We start from the raw sequence: 18317 nt of genomic DNA, 5'->3' as shown, positions 1-18317 counted from the left end.
TTGTTAGCAGCGTAATAACTCTATGCCTTAACTATAGCCACATTTACTTGTGAAACACAATAGGACAGGTAGTTGGTAGGGCAAGTTGTGCAATAAGAAAAATCAAAAAGTGCTAGAATTTGTCAATTTCTTAAGACTCCTGAAGTCTGTAGTGAATGCTTGAAATATCACCTCTTATCTATGCAAGATATCATAATAGGACATCAAAAAAAAAAAACAAAAAACAAAAAAACTATGTAAAGAAGGGACCATAGAAGAAGTCATTAGTTATCTAATTTGACTATAGATTGTTAGGTTCCTGCCAATTAGAAGGAATCATCAGAAAACATACCTTCTATCCTCCTGTAGCTGTAACAGCTGTGCCTGTATGGCCCTCAAAAATGAATGTTCATACTTAGCTATGTCCTCACCTTCCATTGCAGGAAGTCATGGATAATTTCTAAATTAGAAAAATCAAGAAATCAGTATAAATATATTATTTAGAAATACTAGAAGAAACCGCCGAAACAGTTGAAAGTGGTTACCTTTGGAGGGGTATGTGGTAGAAAGTGAATATGAGAATGTGTAGGACAGGGAACAACTGTGTTTTGTTTTACATCTTTTAATACTATTGGTCTTTTTAAACTAGATCCAAGTATTTATTGCAAACAAAAATTTGGCCAGGCGCGGTGGCTCACGCCTATAATCCCCGCACTGTGGGAGGCTGAGGCGGGCAGATCATGAGGTCAGGAGGTCGAGACCATCCTGGCTAACACAGTGAAACCCCATCTCTACTAAAAATACAAAAAATTAGCCGAGCGTGGTGGTGGGCGCCTGTAGTCCCAGCTACTCAGGAGGCTGAGGCAGAAGAATGGCACGAACCCAGGAGGCAGAGCTTGCAGTGAGCCGAGATCACACCACTGCACTCCAGCCTGGGTGACAGAGCAAGACTCCGCCTCAAAAAAAAAAAATTAAAAAAATAAATAGTTATGATAACCTCATTAACTACCTCAGGCAAAAGAGAGCACATCAGTATTTTGATTAAAGCCTAACGTTGCATAATGCATAATGCACATAATGCATAATGCATATAAGCTCATTATATGTAGTGATTTTTTCCTTCCTATTCCTAGCCTTTATTTAATTTCCAAGTGTTTGGAGGTTTTTCTGCTGTCTTTCTACTATTGGTTTTTTAGTTTGATTCCATTATGGTCAGAGAACATACTCTGTATGATTTCAGTCCTTTTGAAATTTTAAGGTTTGTTTTTATATCCCAGGATATCTTTTTTGGTGGGTGAGCTATGAGTACTCAAAAAGAACATATATTCTGCTGTTATCATGTAAAGTGGGCTCTGTAAATACCAGTTAGATCCCTATTAGTTGATGGTGGTGTTCCAGCCTTTTGAATGAATATCTTTGTTAATTTTCTGTCTGGCAGTTTTCTCAGTTGCCGAGAGTGGGGTTCTTAACAATAATTGTGGATTTTTCTACTTTTTCTTTCAGCTCTCAGTTTTTGTTTCATGTAATTTGAAGCTTTGTTGTTTGGTGCCTGTACATTTAATCCTATATCTTAACGGAGAAGTTGTTTTATCATTATGTAATGTTCTTTTCTGTTAGTAATTTTTGTTTTGCTCTGAAGTCTACTGTATCTAATGTTAACATAGCCACCAATGCTTTTTATAAAACTAATGTGGGCATGATATATCTTTTTCCATCGTTTTATTTTCAACCTGCATATATTGTTATATTTGAAATGAATTTCTTGTAGAGAGCATAATTAGTTGGGTTATGTATTTTTTAATCCATTCTATCTCTTTTAATTGGTATATTTACACTACATTTAAGCTAATTATTGATATATTAGGACCCAAGTCTATCATTTTGTAGTTTTTCTGTTTGTCCCCTTTGCTTCTCTCTCTCTCTCTCTTTTTTTTTTTTTGCCTTTTCTGTGGGTTACTTGGACACTTTTTAGAGTTTGTTTGCTTTGTATGTTACATTTTGAGCATATCACTTAGTGTGTGTGTTACATTTTGAGCATATCTCATTGGTTATTCTAGATATTACCATGTGCATATAAAATTAAACATAGCCTACTGGTACTGGCTTTTCCCCTTTAAGTGAAGTGTAGAAACCTTACTTCCATTTAGGTCTTTTTACCTACCCACTCCTCACACTTTTTTTTTTTTTTTTTTTTTGAGACGGAGTCTGGCTCTGTCGCCCAGGCTGGAGTGCAGTGGCCGGATCTCAGCTCACTGCAAGCTCCGCCTCCCAGGTTCACGCCATTCTCCTGCCTCAGCCTCCCAAGTAGCTGGGACTACAGGCGCCCGCCACCTCGCCCGGCTAATTTTTTGTATCTTTTTTAGTAGAGACGGGGTTTCACTGTGTTAGCCAGGATGGTCTCGATCTCCTGACCTCATGATCCACCCATCTCGGCCTCCCAAAGTGCTGGGATTAGAGGCTTGAGCCACCACGCCCGGCCCTCCCCACACTTTTTGAGTATAATTATTTAAATATTTTTTCTGCATATGTGTAAGATGGTTATTTTGTCTATAACCACATAAGATGGTGTTACAGCTTCCGCTTTGAACAGAAAATGTGATGAAAGAAACTCATGAGGTGAAGAACAGTCTATTACATTTCCCTTTATTTTTATCTACCCCATTGTTCTTCTTGCCTTTCTGAAGTTCCCAGCCTCCTTCTGTTATCATTTTGTGTTTGGAGAGCTTCCTTTAGCTATTTGTTAAGGGTACATCTGCTAGCAACAAATTCTCATAGTGTTTTCTTCCTCTGAGAACGTTATTATTTCCCCTTCATTCATGAAGGATAATTTGCCAGGTACAGCATTTGGGATTGACACTTCTTTCTTTTAGCATCTGAAACATGTCATGCCACTTCTTTCTTACCTCCATGATTTCTAATGAGAAATTTGCTGTCATTCAAGTTAGTGTCAATTTGTAGGTAATACGTCATTTTTCTGTGGCTGTTTTTAAGGTATTTTTATCTCTGGTTTTCAGAGGGCTTCTTAAGATTTCTTCTGTTTGGAGTTCACTCAGCTTCTTGAATTTGTGGGTTTAAGTTTTCATAATTTGGGGGGAGTTTTCAGTCATTATTTCTTCAAATGCTTTATTTTTATCCAACATTGTCCTCTCCTGTTATTCTGATGATATTATTGTTAGATCTTTTGTTACTGTCCTGTAGATCCCTGAAGCTCTGTTTTTTAGTTTATTTTCTCTATGTTGTTCAGATTGACTAAATGCTGTTGATCTGTTTTCAGGTTTACTGATTTTATTTTTTATTAGCTCCACACTACTGTTGAGTCTTAACCTGTGAGTTGTAAAATTTTGGTTATTGCCTTTTTCAGTTCTTCTTTTATACTTTCCATTTGGTTCCTTTTTATGACTTCTGTTTCTTTGTTGGAACTTTTTATTCTTTAAAATTTGCTGCAAGAGAATTTGCAGTTTATTGTGAAGCATTTTTATGATGGTTGCTTTAAAATCCTTAGAATTCCAATATCTGATTTATTTCAGTATTGGCATGAGTTGATTGTCTATCATTCATATTGTGGTTGTCCTGGCTCTTGATATGAATATTTATTTTTTTAAAAACATCCTAGACATCTTGGTTATTAGGAGACTTTTTTTTTTTTTTTTTTTTTTTAAAGACAGTCTCTCACTCTGTCGCCCAAGCTGGAGTGTAGTGGTGTGATCATAGCTCACCTCTTGGTCTCAAGCGATCCTCCTCCCTCAGCCTCTTGAGCTGAAACTGCAGGCTCATGCCACTATGCCTGGCTAATTAAAAAAAGAAAAAAAATTTATAGGGGTGAAGTCTCACCATGTTGCCCAAGCTGGTCTTGAACTCCTGGGCCCAAGTGATCCTCTCGCCTCAACCTCCCAAAGTGGTGGGATCACAGGTATGAGCCACTGTGCCCAGCCTATCAGGAGACTTTTGATCTTATTGAAATATTCTATGTTAGCAGGCGGCCACTTTGTTCAGGTTCAGTGTGTAGTGTTCTGGCCTACTTTTGTGGGCTTAAGTTGCAATGACAGTTTTATTCTCTGAGCCCTTTCAATGCCATTCTGGGCTGATTTTTTCTTTTGACACTAAGGTTCCTGCTCAAACCCTGTTGGTTCTGTTGATCAAGGCAGAAGGCACTTCCCTGGGCTACCTGCTATTGCTGGGTGACCTTCATTGCAGGAACCAGAAGGCACTGGGTCTGAGTCTCTTTAAGCCACTGGCTGGAGGGCAGGGAGACACAGGGCTTTACTGTGCCTGCTGCAGCACAAGGATCAGACCATCCACCTGCCTGGGTTGTGGAAAAGGGCCTGAGAGGGTCTGAGGTTTCACTGCTCTGCAGCTTCCAGTGAATGTCAGCCCAGGTTGTTAAGCTGGAGTTGGAGCTCCTGACTACTTCCCCAAATTAGTCTCTGTTGGGCTCCCCTTCTCCTGGTTCTTTGATTAAAAGCATGCTTTTCAGGAACTGCCTGTTGGAGGTTCCAATGTTCAGGCCTCTACAGCTCTTAGTCTTGCGGGTATATGGGATGGGAAAGAAAACCCAAGAACTCAACCACATTGTGGTTTTGCATGTTCTGAGGCCCCCAACCAGTCCATCTTTTCAGTTTTAGGAGCTCTTTTACCATTGTTGAATATTGTTCAATAAATTTTAGGGTATTCGTTTGTATTTAGAGAGAAGGAGCAGGGGAAATGAAGTCTATGTCATATTGTTCTAGAGCTGGACCTCCTAGCCTTTAAAATTCTGATATATCTGATTTAGCTGTATTTCCTCCAATGCTGTCTTTTCAGGATTTTGGGGAGTATCAGGAAAGCTACTATTCAGTACAAACCACCGAGGGAGAGCAGATATCGCAGCTGATTGCAGGCTACATTGACATCATCCTGAAAAAGGTATTTTGTATTGATACAAATTGGAAAAGCAAGACCGCTTTATTAAAAGGCTCGGTTTCGATGGTGTGGGTACCTTGAAAAAAAAAAAGCCCTTTTAAAAAATACTTGAGGCCAGGCACAGTGACTCATGCCTGTGATCCAACACTTTGGGAGGCCGAGGCGGGCAGATCACCTGAGGTCAGGTGTTAGAGACCAGTCTGGCCAACATGGTAAAACCCCGTCTCTACTAAAAATACAAAAAAATTTAGCCAGGCATGAGTGCCTGTAATCCCAGTTACTCGGGAGGCAGAGGCAGGAGAATCGCTGGAACCCAGGAGGCGGAGGTTGCAGTGAGCTGAGATCACGCCACTGTACTCCAGCCTGGGCGACAGAGCAAGACTCTGTCTCAAAAAAAACCAAAACAATAAAACTTGATTTACTAATTTCATCTTTAATCACTAATTAAGTATGAGATCTTTGACCTCAAGATCCTATGAGAATTCCTGCTTTTTCTGTAACACATATTTGTATCATTTACTACCAGGCAGTGAACGATAGCGTGTCACTTAGCTAATGAATGAGTCTAGCACCCCTCAGCATCTTCCTTTCCACATAGCTGTACTGTGCTTTTCAGCCTCTGTGGAAACTTGGATTGAGGGGCTAAAAATGATCTTTGCAGTTTTCATGTCTTTGTTTTTTTTTAAACAAATGTAACGAGGTTGTATGCCATAGTAGTATACAGAAAAACAGATTTCTTAAGGTTTCAAGATACAGCCCATTTAAAAAAACAGGTTTTAATAGAATGTTAATATGTGCATCTTGATTTTTTACTATGTAAAATTAAAGTCTACAATACATGACATTTAACTATATATTAAATAATATATTTCTCTTGTTTATTATTATGCTTTTGTTCATCCATCACTTACTAAATATCCAGTATAAGGAATTTTGAGTAAACTTCAACACTTTCACTTGTGTCCCTTCAAAATGTTTTTTTTAAAGGTCCTTGTATGAAGACCTGCTGATTTTCTTTTCTCTCTTTTCTTTTTTTTTTTCTTTGAGACAGAGTCTTGCTCTGTCACCCAGGCTGGAGTGCAGAGGCACAGTCTCGGCCCATTGCAACCTCCGCCTCTGAGTTCAAGCAATTCTTCTGGCTCAGCCTCTAGTGTAGCTGAGATTACAAGCTCCTGTCACCATGCCAGGCTGATTTATGTTTGTTTTTTTTTTTAAAAAAAGAGACGGGGTTTCACCATGTTGACCAGGTTTGTCTCGAACTCCTGACCTCAAGTGATCCGCCCGCCTCAGCTCCCAAAGTGCTGGGATTAAAGGTGTGAGCCACTGTGCCCGGCCTGGGTTTCATTTTTGCATTTTGTTTTATTGCATTTCCAGAAACAAAGTAAAGATCGATTTGGACTAGAAGGTGATGAGGAGTCAACCATGTTAGAAGAGTCCGTTTCCCCAAAAAAGTAAGTATTATGAAGAGCACTAGAGTACCAACTTCTCCCTAGACAGGCAGGTTTCCTCTTGCCAGCTTGGAGCCTGCTGCTCTGAAGCCTGTCACCTGGAGAAGATGACAGCAGATGATATAGTTGAATCTTCTTCAAGCATGGTCCCCAGACCAGCAGCATTGAAGTGGCAAATGTCTCGTGAGGGAGGCTGAGGATTTTAGGGAAACATTGACCAAAGTGTGGCGTTTAACTGTGTCTTTTGAGGCAGTAAGTGTTCATGAGTCCTGTTCAGCATTTCTGATTTAAATCTCATGATCGAATCATACCATCAGAAGGTCAGAGGATGAGCCTCTGTTTGATTCTGGCCCCTTTTGTGGGAGGAGGGAGTGTAGCCAGTGGAGGAGTTATAGTGAAGCACTGCTGCATGCCACGCTTGTCTCGAGTGCTGTGAGGTAGCGTAGTACAGGCGAGTGGTTAAGAACATGGAAACTCGTCCTGGGCTCAAATCTGGGGTCTGTGTTTCACTGTGTGGCCCTGGGGAAGTTACTGAATTCTCTTCTGGCATGATCTCATCTATAAAGTGGGGATAATGATATTACCACCTAAGTAGGTTTTATTTCCATGGTAGTTACTAATAAAGCACATAAAACAATGCCTGGAACATAGCACTTGCTATTATAACTATCATCCTCACAATCATTATTTTAAATTCACAGTGTTCTCAATTTAGCACCATTTGTAGATGAGGAGATAGATTTATTAAAATTAAGTAACATCTAATAAATGTTTTTTATGGGGAACCTATACAGACATCCCTTTTATATTAACAGAGCAATGTAATGACTGTTCTTTATTCTTTAGTGTGTGTATCTGACATTCTGTCTCATCTGGAATTCCAATAACAGCTGCCTATGCAAAAGGGAGGCCAAGTGCTATCATTCCCAGTCCACGGATAAGGAAACTGAAGCTCATGAAAGTTAGTTGAGATATACATATGTGGTAGAGTCAGGACTCAGATTCAGATCTTGCGATGTTTCCCATAGTATGCTGCTAGAAAGTTCTAGCATCTTCCAGTCCATTAAACTTGCTTAGCTATAGTAGTTTCTCTAACATTTTCACCCTTGCTGCCAGTTTCTCACAGTTTGCTTCCTAATCACCCAGAAGGTGTTTTTCCATTTGTCCCCACTAGTATGCAAGTTAGAACCAAACTTGATATGATGTGTTGCTAGTACTTGCCACCCTTGAGCAGAGCACCTTAAGTCCTTGGAATTATTCATGGCCATTGGATGTAAATGAGTGAGCTAGTACTCTCTGACAGGGTGATCTGCTTCACTTCAGAGGACTCTGCTATACTTTCTTCCCATAGGAGCAGCCCAGTAAGTGTCTGAGCCCAGAGGGCTGGGACCTTCCCCTGCCTGGGACCACTGTAGCCTCCTCCACTGCCCACGGCATCACTGTGGGATCTGATCAAGGCAAGCAGGAAGAATGGTCAGGATGGTCCCTATCTCTAGACCTTCCACTTCTTCCTGTGTTGGTCCTTGGCTGAGATCTCACAATGCAACTGACTTCTCACTGGAGCCTCCAGACCCACCTTCCCTAGTCTCTCACCACCCCACCCCTAGACTGCAGTATTTCTCCATGGATGCCTAATGCTTGGGATCCCAGCATGGCTATCGAGCCTTGCCCTGGGAAACAGGGAATGATCTGTGATGGTGTGAGGGCCCTGGGACAGAGGCCCCTGTCTCTTCATGCAGCTGCACCTCCACCTTCCTTCCACCTCACAACACACACAGACGCTGTCTGTGGGTTTTTCTGCTGGGCTTCTGAGGAACATACACCATCCTCAGACTTCTTACCTTCAGACGATCCGCGTCCTTTGCACTTATTCTTCATTCTAAGACAATATAAAGTAAACAATGCAATTTTTTGGCTGAGCGCTGTGGCTCACTCCTGTATTCCCAGCAGTTTGGGAGGCCGAGGCGGGTGGTTCACCTGAGGTCAGGAGTTCGAGACCAGCCTGGCTAATATGATGAAACCTTGTCTCTACTAAAAATACAAAAAATAAGCCAGGCGTGGTGGCAGGCGCTGGTAATCCCAGCTACTTGGGAGGCTGAGGCAGGAGAATAACTTGAACCCGGGAGGCCAAGGTTGCAGTGAGTTGAAATTGCGCCACTGCACTCCAGTCTGCATGACAAGAGTGAAGCTCTGTCTCAAAAAAAAAAAAAAATTAAAAATGCCATTTTTCCATTAGATACCTTAAGAGTCTTCCCAATATTTAGCTGAAAGCATCTGGGGAAGGTGCCAAAGCCTCACGTGGTCAAGGCTCTAGAGGCAGTGAAACATCCTCTGTGGTCAGTGGTGGTGGCCTGACGGAGGGAGCTAAGCTGTGGGAGGCTTTCCCCTAGCTTCATTTCCACATTTCCCCTTTCAAGCTGCAGATACATCATCTGTATCTCTGATGCTTGGAATGGAACCTGGCAGAAGGTTGATACTTGTTTAGTGAATGTTCTTTCAGGTATGATTTACCAAAAATAATATATCAACATATCAAAACATTCACTTAAAACCTGGGACATCATTATTATAGGAATCTCTGTGTTGTTGTTGTCATTTTTTCTTCTTGAGACAGAGTCTTACTCTGTTGCCCAGGCTGGAGTACAGAGGCATGATCATAGCTCACTGCAGCCTCTGGCTCCTGGGCTCAGGTGATCCTCCCACCTCATCCTCTGTAGCTAGGACTGTAGGCATGTACCACTACTCCAGGCTAAGTTTTTGAATTTTTTGTAGAGATGAGGTCTCATATGTTCAGGCTGGTCTTGAACTCCTGACTTCAAGGAATCCTCCCCGCTTGGCCTCCCAAAGGACTGGGATTACATGGGTGAGATACTGCACCCAGCCTTGTTTTCTTAATAACAACTAATTGCACAATATCATAAGTCTATTAAGTGGATAAATTGGGAGTAATTATTTACATTACTTGTCGTAAAAGGATTCATCTCAGAGCTCTGCTAAGTATTGTGATGCCACTTCTTCATTCCTGCTTCTCTGTCTGTATGTGCCTCTTTAAATTGGCCTTCACAGCATAAAGCAGGGAACATACGTGACATCTGTGGGGTCTCCTCATTGCACTCCACATGGGTGGCGTCATTACAGTGACCAAACCACTTTTTCCGGCAGGTCCACCATCTTGCAGCAGCAGTTCAACCGGACCGGGAAGGCAGAGCACGGCTCAGTGGCGCTGCCGGCCGTGATGCGCTCGGGCTCCAGCGGGCCTGAGACCTTCAACGTTGGCAGCATGCCCTCGCCACAGCAGCAGGTCATGGTTGGGCAGATGCACCGAGGCCACATGCCGCCACTGGTGAGGCTTCCTGTGCTCCTCCCCCGCTCGTTAGTCTGCTGCCTCCGGCATGCAGGGTGGACACCAGCGGTGGTGATGGGCTGAGTGTTGGAACTCTCTCTAGTTCCCGGCTGAATCATGCCTCGTTTAGCTGTGCATTTTTTAAATTGGATGACTCGGATCACTGCCTGTTTGGTATCGGAGGTGTCCTCTGTGACTGGAAAATTGGGGAGCTCTCAACATGACTTGTGATACAGGGACAGAACCCTGCTCCCATGTCCTGGCAGCACGAAGCTGATTGGTCCAGATACCCCTAGGAAAGGCTGAGAAGTAGACCAGGTTTTTAGCAATCTTGAGGTTTCACCCTGGGAGTCATTGATTGCTTTCCACTGTGCTGGTCTGTCTGGCTCGGTGCCTCTCAGGCTGGCCTTGGGACTGACTCTCTTGCTATTGGACGAGAACTTTTTGAAAGCTCAGGAGCAACACTTGTCTCTGAAAAAGTATGTTGACCATAGATTTAGGTGGAGTCCTTAAGCATCTATCAGGAAGCATTCTCATTTAACACCCACGTGTTTCCTGTGCATGAGGAGGTCCTCCGTACTCAAAGACTGGATCACCTCAGTTCCCCTGCAAGGACTCTTATGAGCCTTCTTGTCAGCTAATTAAGCTCTTCACGCACTTCTGATTATAATCCCTCCATGGCAATCACCTTCATTTTGTGTTCTGTTAATATAATGCAGTATCTATTTCTGGCCTCCAGGTTGAAATGGGAGATAGTTCAGGCGCTTGTTGAGATGTGGCCTGGGCTGCTTTGTCTCGAGCGCAGAGTTCTGTTTTGCTTTGTTTTGCATAAAGGGCCATGTCAGTCCCAGGAGTGTGGGATGACAGCGTTGTTTCATCTGCCTTTGCAGACCTCAGCCCAGCAGGCCCTGATGGGGACGATCAACACAAGCATGCATGCCGTCCAGCAGGCCCAGGATGACCTCAGTGAGCTCGACTCGCTGCCACCTCTCGGCCAGGATATGGTAAATACTGTTGAGTGGTTTTCATGCCAAGTCTCTGTCCTGGCAGAAAGCAGTGTTATGCATTGTCAGGATTCATCTAGGTAAATTTCTGTCTCTAGGTGAAATGGAAACCCATGATTTTTTCAGGATCTTGAGACTTTGTCTGTCAGTTTCACCCATAGGAAGAGAAAATCATAGAGTACTACAGGCTTTTGGCAGTACCATGGGAGGGCAGAGAACTTGGACCCTAGGATCCTGCGACCTGGGTTCAAACCCCAGCTCCAGTACTGGCTGTGTGAATCTGGGCTACTTGCCTTCTCTAATCCTCCACTTTGTCATCTGTAAATAGAGTTGTTGTGAAGCTGCAATGATCTAATCACCTGTCGAGTTCTTAGCATGGCCCCTAGCACGTAGTAAGAGCTCAGTAAGCATTAGCTGTTGGTTAGTTTTATCGCTACCAGTGGTTCTTAAACTGTAGCATATATCAGCATCATCTGAAGGGCCTGTTAAAACACACATTGCTGGACTCTCCCCCCATTTTTTTTTGTTTTGTTTTTGGTTTTGTTTTTGGTTTTGGATCTTGGGTAGGGCCTGAGATTTTGCATTTCCAGCAAGATCTCCGGTGATGCCAGCACTGCATGCCTGGGGACTGTGCTTTGAGAAGCACTGGCTTACTACCATTGAGCTTTTCAGCAAGGTGGGTGATTAACCCAGAGATCTTCCTGTAGCTACTGCTGCATAAAATCTTCCAATTCCTCACTGCTCAAATCGTGGCCCCAGGGCCAGCAGCGTTGGCAATTCCTAGAGTCTTGTAAGAGGTGCAGAATCTTGGGCCTTCCCCAGCCCACTCAAACAGAATCTGCATTTTAGCCAAGTTCCCAGCTTTTTTGTGTGACCATTAAAATTTGAGAAGCACTGGCTAGCACTGTCATTCTCAACCCTGCTTCGTATGTTAGAATTATCCGAGGAACTTTAAAAACAAAGCTCAAAGCACCAGCTCTGACCAAATAAATTGATGTTTCTGTGGGTGGAGCCTGAGAATCAGTGGTTTTTATTCTCACCAGCTGACTCTAATGGCCAGTCAGGGTTGACAACCACTGTTGTAGGACTGACTGGTGCCATCACAGGGGCCAGAACCAACATACAGTCTGTAGTCTCATCTTGTCCTGCCAGGATAACTGCCCTCCAAGTTCTCCCAGAATGCTGAGTCTTTCATTTGCACATTTGTGTGCGTGGAGGTTGCTGGTATCCTCGGTGCCATTTCTCCCAGGTACCTGAAGACAATAAACATTTTGCTTTGGGGAACTCCAGAGTAAAAACATGTATGGCAGATTCCCATATCCAGTATAATTGGGAGGTAGAGTTTTAAAATATTTAAGATTTAACATTCCTCTTTCACCAGTTTTCAAAGATTTAGAATGCAATAAATTATTTTTAGTGCTAGTCACATTCTGAACATAGATGAATATTTTTGGGATATTTTGGGAAGCAGATGAGCACCTTACTGCAGGGTCATCATTATCAAGATAAATGATCATTTATTAGGTAAGTTCATACCAGAAAATAGAGAACTTGCTATTTATAGGTTCAAATAAACATATAAAGTATAAGAGCTGGAAAGGTTTTTAAAAACCATTGAATTCCTACAGTAGAAAAAGTATAAGGCACAGGACCTGGATATGATTTGCCCAAGGTCCTATCACCTACTAGTGGTAGATCTGGATCCAGAACAGGGGTCTCGACCCATCCCCTCATCTTACCAGGAAAGGTCTTACCATCTACATGAGCATGGCCTTTAGTCGTCTTCAAGGCGATGCATGTTGTAAGCAAGAGACATTTCCTACATTGACAGAGAACACCTATGAGCTGAAACACCCTCCTTCTCACCCTGCTCCCTGCAAAGCAAGGTGAAAATTAGCAACAACTATCAGTGCTAATGTGCAGTATTATTATGAAACATTGATTTTTCGCTTCTCGTTCTTTTTCAATTGAATTTTTCTAAATAAAGCCATGTGGAATTTTTCTCCCTAAGATCTTAAAAGTTAAACACACAAACAACATAATTAATGTAAGACACAGGGAGAATTTGCACGGCATTGAGTATCTCTGAAGGAGCAAGAGGCCTGTTGAGGATACTGTTTAGGATAACTTAAGGGCCCTGTCGGCGTTGGCCTCATAAGAAGAATGTAGCCAAAATGCTGGTCTGATTTTATGGTGGGACTTTTCCGGTCTCCTGGGTAATTCTGTGCTGTGATTGTGTTGTGCCGTTGTCTGGCTTTGCAGGCATCTAGGGTATGGGTTCAGAACAAAGTCGATGAATCCAAACACGAAATCCATTCTCAAGTTGATGCTATCACGGCCGGAACGGCTTCGGTTGTTAACCTCACGGCGGGTAAGTCCCTTGAGATTTGTGCTGCATTGGAGTTTTGTTTAAAAGCTGTTTTTTTAATTTTAAAATATAAGTTATCTGTTGATTGAAACAATAGACTTCATATTATGAGAGGATAGTCTATTCTTAGGCGCTTTTCTCCCAGTGACCCAGGAGAGCGGGTAAGGAACATCTTATTGCTTTTTGCCTGTATCTTGCATCCTCATTAAAAAGCACCTATTCAGATCTTCTCATGGCTTGTCAGTGTGCTGGACATACTGCAAAGTCTATTGAGGCTCCTTTCTCCCTTCTGGGCACCTACAGTTGGAAAATGGTTTTGAACGAACAGACCTGTCATGTGTGCCTTTGCCCATCTTGTCCAGCAGCGGTCTCTTCTGGCACAGTGTGGCTCCCAGCCTTGCGCTCTCAGGGGAGAGCTGGGAACTTGCTTGGTTTCACCCTGCAGCGTATCTGCCTTTCAGGAGCAGAGTTGACCCCCTGAGCTGCTGACAGGGGCCTAATGGAAAAGGCTGTGAGATGCTGAGACATCCTTTGGGTTTTTAAAGGTGGTTGTACTCAGTATTTCAATGCTTGAGGCCTCCAGGCAAAAGGACCTTTCTGCAGTCACTGTGGAGACAGGGAGCAGGCCATCTCACTGTGCTCATGTGACGCTTGCTCTCTGACTCCTGCAGGATGGTGGGTGAGGAACTCCTGCCAGTGTGGGGTTTTGAAAATTCTCACCAGAACCATGTGCCCTCCTTCGATGGGGATGGTTCTTTTCTCTCCCAGGTGACCCTGCAGACACTGACTACACAGCTGTGGGATGTGCAATCACCACTATTTCTTCCAACCTGACGGAGATGTCCAAGGGTGTGAAGCTACTGGCCGCCCTCATGGATGATGAGGTGGGCAGCGGGGAGGACTTGCTCAGAGCTGCCAGGACCCTCGCTGGGGCAGTGTCAGACTTGCTGAAAGCTGTGCAGCCTACTTCTGGAGAGGTAAGCTCCAGAGGCACGCAATCACTGGGGTTCTGATGGGATGGCTACATCTGCTGGGGGACCATGCGGCTCTTGCTTCCCCAGCTGTTCCTTGCATCCTGATGGGGTATGTTTCTCTCTGCAACTAAGAGCTCACCCACATTCAGGAGTGGTTGAGCTCTTAGTATAAAGGCCTCCCCGTCAAGAGTACTTGAGTAGATGCAACCCCAGGAACTTAACACACAGGATTAACACACATTTAAGGGAAATATAAGTTTGCACCCTAATTTCCACGGAATGCGCATCACCTTCTTACCACCTGAACAAGGCTCACTAATGGGCCATTTCAAATCCACATACCTATTGCTGGTTTGTGAGACACCGGATGTTTCCTTGCACGGATTTCACCAGGATGTCTTCTATCCGGCAGACCACCTGAGATTCTCACTGATAGACAAAGGGAGCAAATTCTATGAGATTCTACTTCCTGTACTTCCATGTCTGATGGCACTGGAGGAAATGCGTTTTCTTTCCAATTAAGGTGTGTTCTTTGTTCACAGCCTCGACAGACAGTTTTGACTGCTGCTGGCAGCATCGGACAAGCCAGTGGGGATCTTCTGAGACAGATTGGAGAGAATGAGACTGATGAGCGATTCCAGGTAAGATATTTGCAGCCTTATAGTCATGGAAAGAAGTCTAAGTGATGGTCTTAGACCCCAGCAGGCAGAATGTAATATTTCAAAAACTAACTGCATTTTCTTTGAGATTGTCAAGAATGCGATTGAGATGTATTATGTTGGGAGTGAGGTCTTTTTGTGTTACCAAAAAAAATTTTTTTTTAATAGGAAAACTCATTTCACTGACACCATGTTTCATCACTGTAAAGCACATATGTAGCTTTCCTGATTTTTTTTTTTTTTTTAATTAGAGTTTCACTCTGTCACCCAGGCTGGAGGGCAGTGGCGTGATCTCGGCTCACTGCAACCTCTGTCTCCCGGGTTCAAGCGATTCTCCTGCCTTAACCTCCTGAGTAGCTGGGGTTACAGGCACATGCCACCACGCCCGGCTAATTTTTGTATTTTTAGTAGAGATCGGGTTTCACTATGTTGATCAGGCTGGTCTCAAACTTCTGACCTCATGATCGGCCTGCCTCGGCCTCCCAAAGTGCTGGGATTACAGGCGTGAGCCACCACACCCGGCCCTGATTATTACTTTTTTTTTCCAATATGCTGGACATTCTTTAATCACAAGAAGGGAAGAAATATTAATAGTGTCATGAACTCCTGGTATCTGTCACCTAACCTCTGATTATCAGCGCCTGGCCAGTCTTATTTTACTTGTTTAGGAGAAGGGTTTAATGGCATCATTCTTGAGTCCTCATAAACATGAAAACCTATGTACTTCAACACACATACACAGAGAGAGAGAGAGAGAGAGAGAATTTCCTTTGTACTCAGAGGTGGTTTGTTTTTTGTGTCTTATCCAAAACCACAAGCGTGGCAGAGAAGTCTTTTTTGTGACCCTTCTTTTTCAATACCAGGGCCATGTGCTGCTTGCCCTCTGGGGAGCGAGTATCTCCACTGTGTGCAGTATCACCTCACGGCAGCTCAGAAAGCATCAGGTATCTGCTCGTCTGCCTCCATCCCTGTCCCTCAAAGGGTGAGGCGCAGAGGCCTGCTGCTGGGGGAGTTCAGGCCAAGATGAGCTGCTTATGTGCTGGTGGGCCAGTGCCCTTTACTCCTCCTCCTAAGTCTCTAATTTTGCAAGTCATATATAAATATATCCTAATTAAATTGTTACTGTTCTAGCCCAGGTTCTCTGAAAGAAGCCCTTTTCCAAATCTTGTGTCAAGTTCACTGTTTAGGATTCTACAGAATTTCATCGGTCTTCACTTATTAAAATGTTTTTGAATTATGTATATAGTGAAATATTTACTTAGAAGAAATCACAAAGAATTGCAAACTTATATAAACTCATACCACAAATATCACCAAGTCCAGAAAATAACACAATGTTTTTATTAACTACCTGACACCTCTCAATACCTTTTTTCCTGCATTTTTGACTTCATCTGTTTTGACCACCTCTTCATTTGACAATGATTTTATGATATGTTATAGACAGAACAAAAAGATCATTAGCTTTCCTCTGGCATTCAGGTTTCTTGCTTCATGGGTGGCAATTTTGCATGCCATTTTATCTAGAACTTATAAATTTTATAAGCAAAAGATGTGTTAGTTAAACTAAGATGTGATCATGTATGTTGTGAGACATGAAATTTCAACCTTCATGCATAGATGTGTTTGTTTCTCCTTCACTCTCCACATGCCTGTGGCACTGGGCTATGGGATTCACTTATATCCCGCAGTGCAATAAGACATTCGATGCACAGTTATGTCATGATGGAGGGTGAGTTCGTATCATGGGCTGTAGGAATATTCCTGGAAGCCATTTCTACACTGAGATGGCCGGTCATAAGTTCCCTAGAATCAGAATGGACTGCACATCAATATATTCTGCTAAACCCAAGTTAATTGTGTCCCCATCTTGATTTCCCTTTCCATATCCCTAAACTTCTCTTGCATTGGCCTTTACTTTTTAAATTAGGGCAGGTAATTATTTGTAGGTAGGTACCTATTTAGGAACTTGGTAAATAGGAGATTCAGCTGTTGTTTTACTAGGCTTAATTATCTTGACATGTCATTTACTTTCCCCAAAAGTATTAATATTATTGTTTTCTCCAAAGTGCCAAGGAAGGTTAAGGAGAAAGACAATTCTTCCTTAAAACATCGCATGCAACCTTGTATTTTTTAAAAGCTTTACCTGCCTCTCCCTGCTTTAGCAGATTATTTTCATTGTGTATGAATGTCAACCCTGCTTCCTAATGTTTGTTTCTATTCAGATGTGCAGAGGAAGCAGGTTCAGGTTCAGGGTGATAGTCCTACAGAGCCTTTGTTAGCCGGGACAGGCCTAACTTGAATGTTTTCAATTGTGTAAGCTCTCTAGGTAAAGACCAGGCCAGTAAGGTGATCCTGCAACCTCCTCCAGTTATGGGTAACTGACATTGGATTTCTTACTCTATTTTTCTGATTCTTGAGATCATATCTCAGAGCTTTTCTTGGGTTCTTAATGTACTGCATGTTCCCATAGTTAACAAAGATTTATTTTACACTGGCTGTATAATAGTGGTCTTGTTGAAAATTTTGACAAAGGCCTTGTCAGCAGCTATAGCTGTAGTATCACATTCTTTTTCTAACTGTATTTTTTTGGACAAAATTAATAAGAGGAACAGGATTTCTTTAAACAATTCTAACAAAGCCCTTTAGAACAATCATGATTCTATGTGACCAAATCCTGGCCCCCATCTGAAAAGATGAATTCATGTCAAGTGAGGGAATACCATGACCTACTTTGGAAAGTTATTTTTAAAAATCTTTTTAATAATTTGTGACATTCAAGCTGTGTTTTCACTGAGCATTGAGATAAATGTCCAGGAACTGTAACTTTGCCATAGTGGGAGCAATTCCTAAAAGTTGTATGGTAGACAAGTGCCAGTCAAATCCCAAAGGAATCTTCAGCTTTCAGCACCATGGGCTTTAATTATACCTGGGGAAGCCAGGGAACATCACAGACCTAAGAAAGACTGGAATAACCTGCTCCTTGAAGACCACTTAGTTTTCGTCCATTTTAAAATCAGCTTACTTGATAGATTCATGGGTTTCTGTTTTAGCTGGATTGTATCTAGTCTTTGTTCTGTGTAAAATTGTGCAGGCTGAATATTATTTCCATTGTATCTTCTCATGAAATATCTCACTGTAAAGACACTGTGGGTGCCCTTTACATTTAGAATCAAATGTGGTCTTTATCATCTGATGAACTAATAAAGACTTCTGACCGTATTTCCTTAGGGGAAAGCCTTGACATGTTTGTTCAAAATAAAAATGGCTTGTATGTTTGGGAAGGCATTTCCAAGTCAAATAAACTACTTTCAGTATTAAAAGCAAAGAAGTAAATTAATTGTAACCGTGGTTATTCTTCAGGTCAAACAGATGGGTGACAAATCTGGTAGGCTCAAAGGATTCTTCTTTTTGCAGGCAGAATGCCTAGTCATTGAGTTGAAGCATAAACTGATGTTTCAAGGCTCAGCACTCCTTGCATCTTCAGTCAGACCGTCTTATAGCTAGTGTATTTATATAGGCTCTCTTTCTGCTTTCTGTCATAATTTAATTCCTACCCGGAAGGCTGCAGAACACTGAGAATAACTCATGTTCAGAGCATTTCTTGGCTCTTGAGCTGTAGGTATTGGTGCCAGCTATGTGT

The 18317-nt window shown here is 42.6% G+C and overlaps 1 protein-coding gene across 3 annotated transcripts in view; it reads left to right on the top strand.

Moving 5' to 3' along the window:
- Positions 1-18317, top strand: part of LOC101009767 (talin-2) — a 253027-nt gene that overhangs the window by 96748 nt on the left and 137962 nt on the right. For all 3 annotated transcript variants that reach the window (XM_031662566.1, XM_031662564.1, XM_031662565.1), the window contains 7 exons: positions 4780-4881; positions 6253-6329; positions 9489-9669; positions 10560-10673; positions 12936-13044; positions 13810-14018; positions 14558-14656. In XM_031662566.1, coding sequence (XP_031518426.1) covers positions 4780-4881; positions 6253-6329; positions 9489-9669; positions 10560-10673; positions 12936-13044; positions 13810-14018; positions 14558-14656 — 891 coding nt within the window. The remainder of the gene's footprint in view (positions 1-4779; positions 4882-6252; positions 6330-9488; positions 9670-10559; positions 10674-12935; positions 13045-13809; positions 14019-14557; positions 14657-18317) is intronic.

This window comes from Papio anubis, unplaced genomic scaffold (genome assembly GCF_008728515.1).
Source record: "Papio anubis isolate 15944 unplaced genomic scaffold, Panubis1.0 scaffold75, whole genome shotgun sequence".
NCBI classification, from domain to species: Eukaryota; Metazoa; Chordata; class Mammalia; order Primates; family Cercopithecidae; genus Papio; species Papio anubis.
The sequence above is the reverse complement of the archived record's forward strand: the minus strand, read 5'-3'. Positions and strand labels throughout refer to the sequence as shown.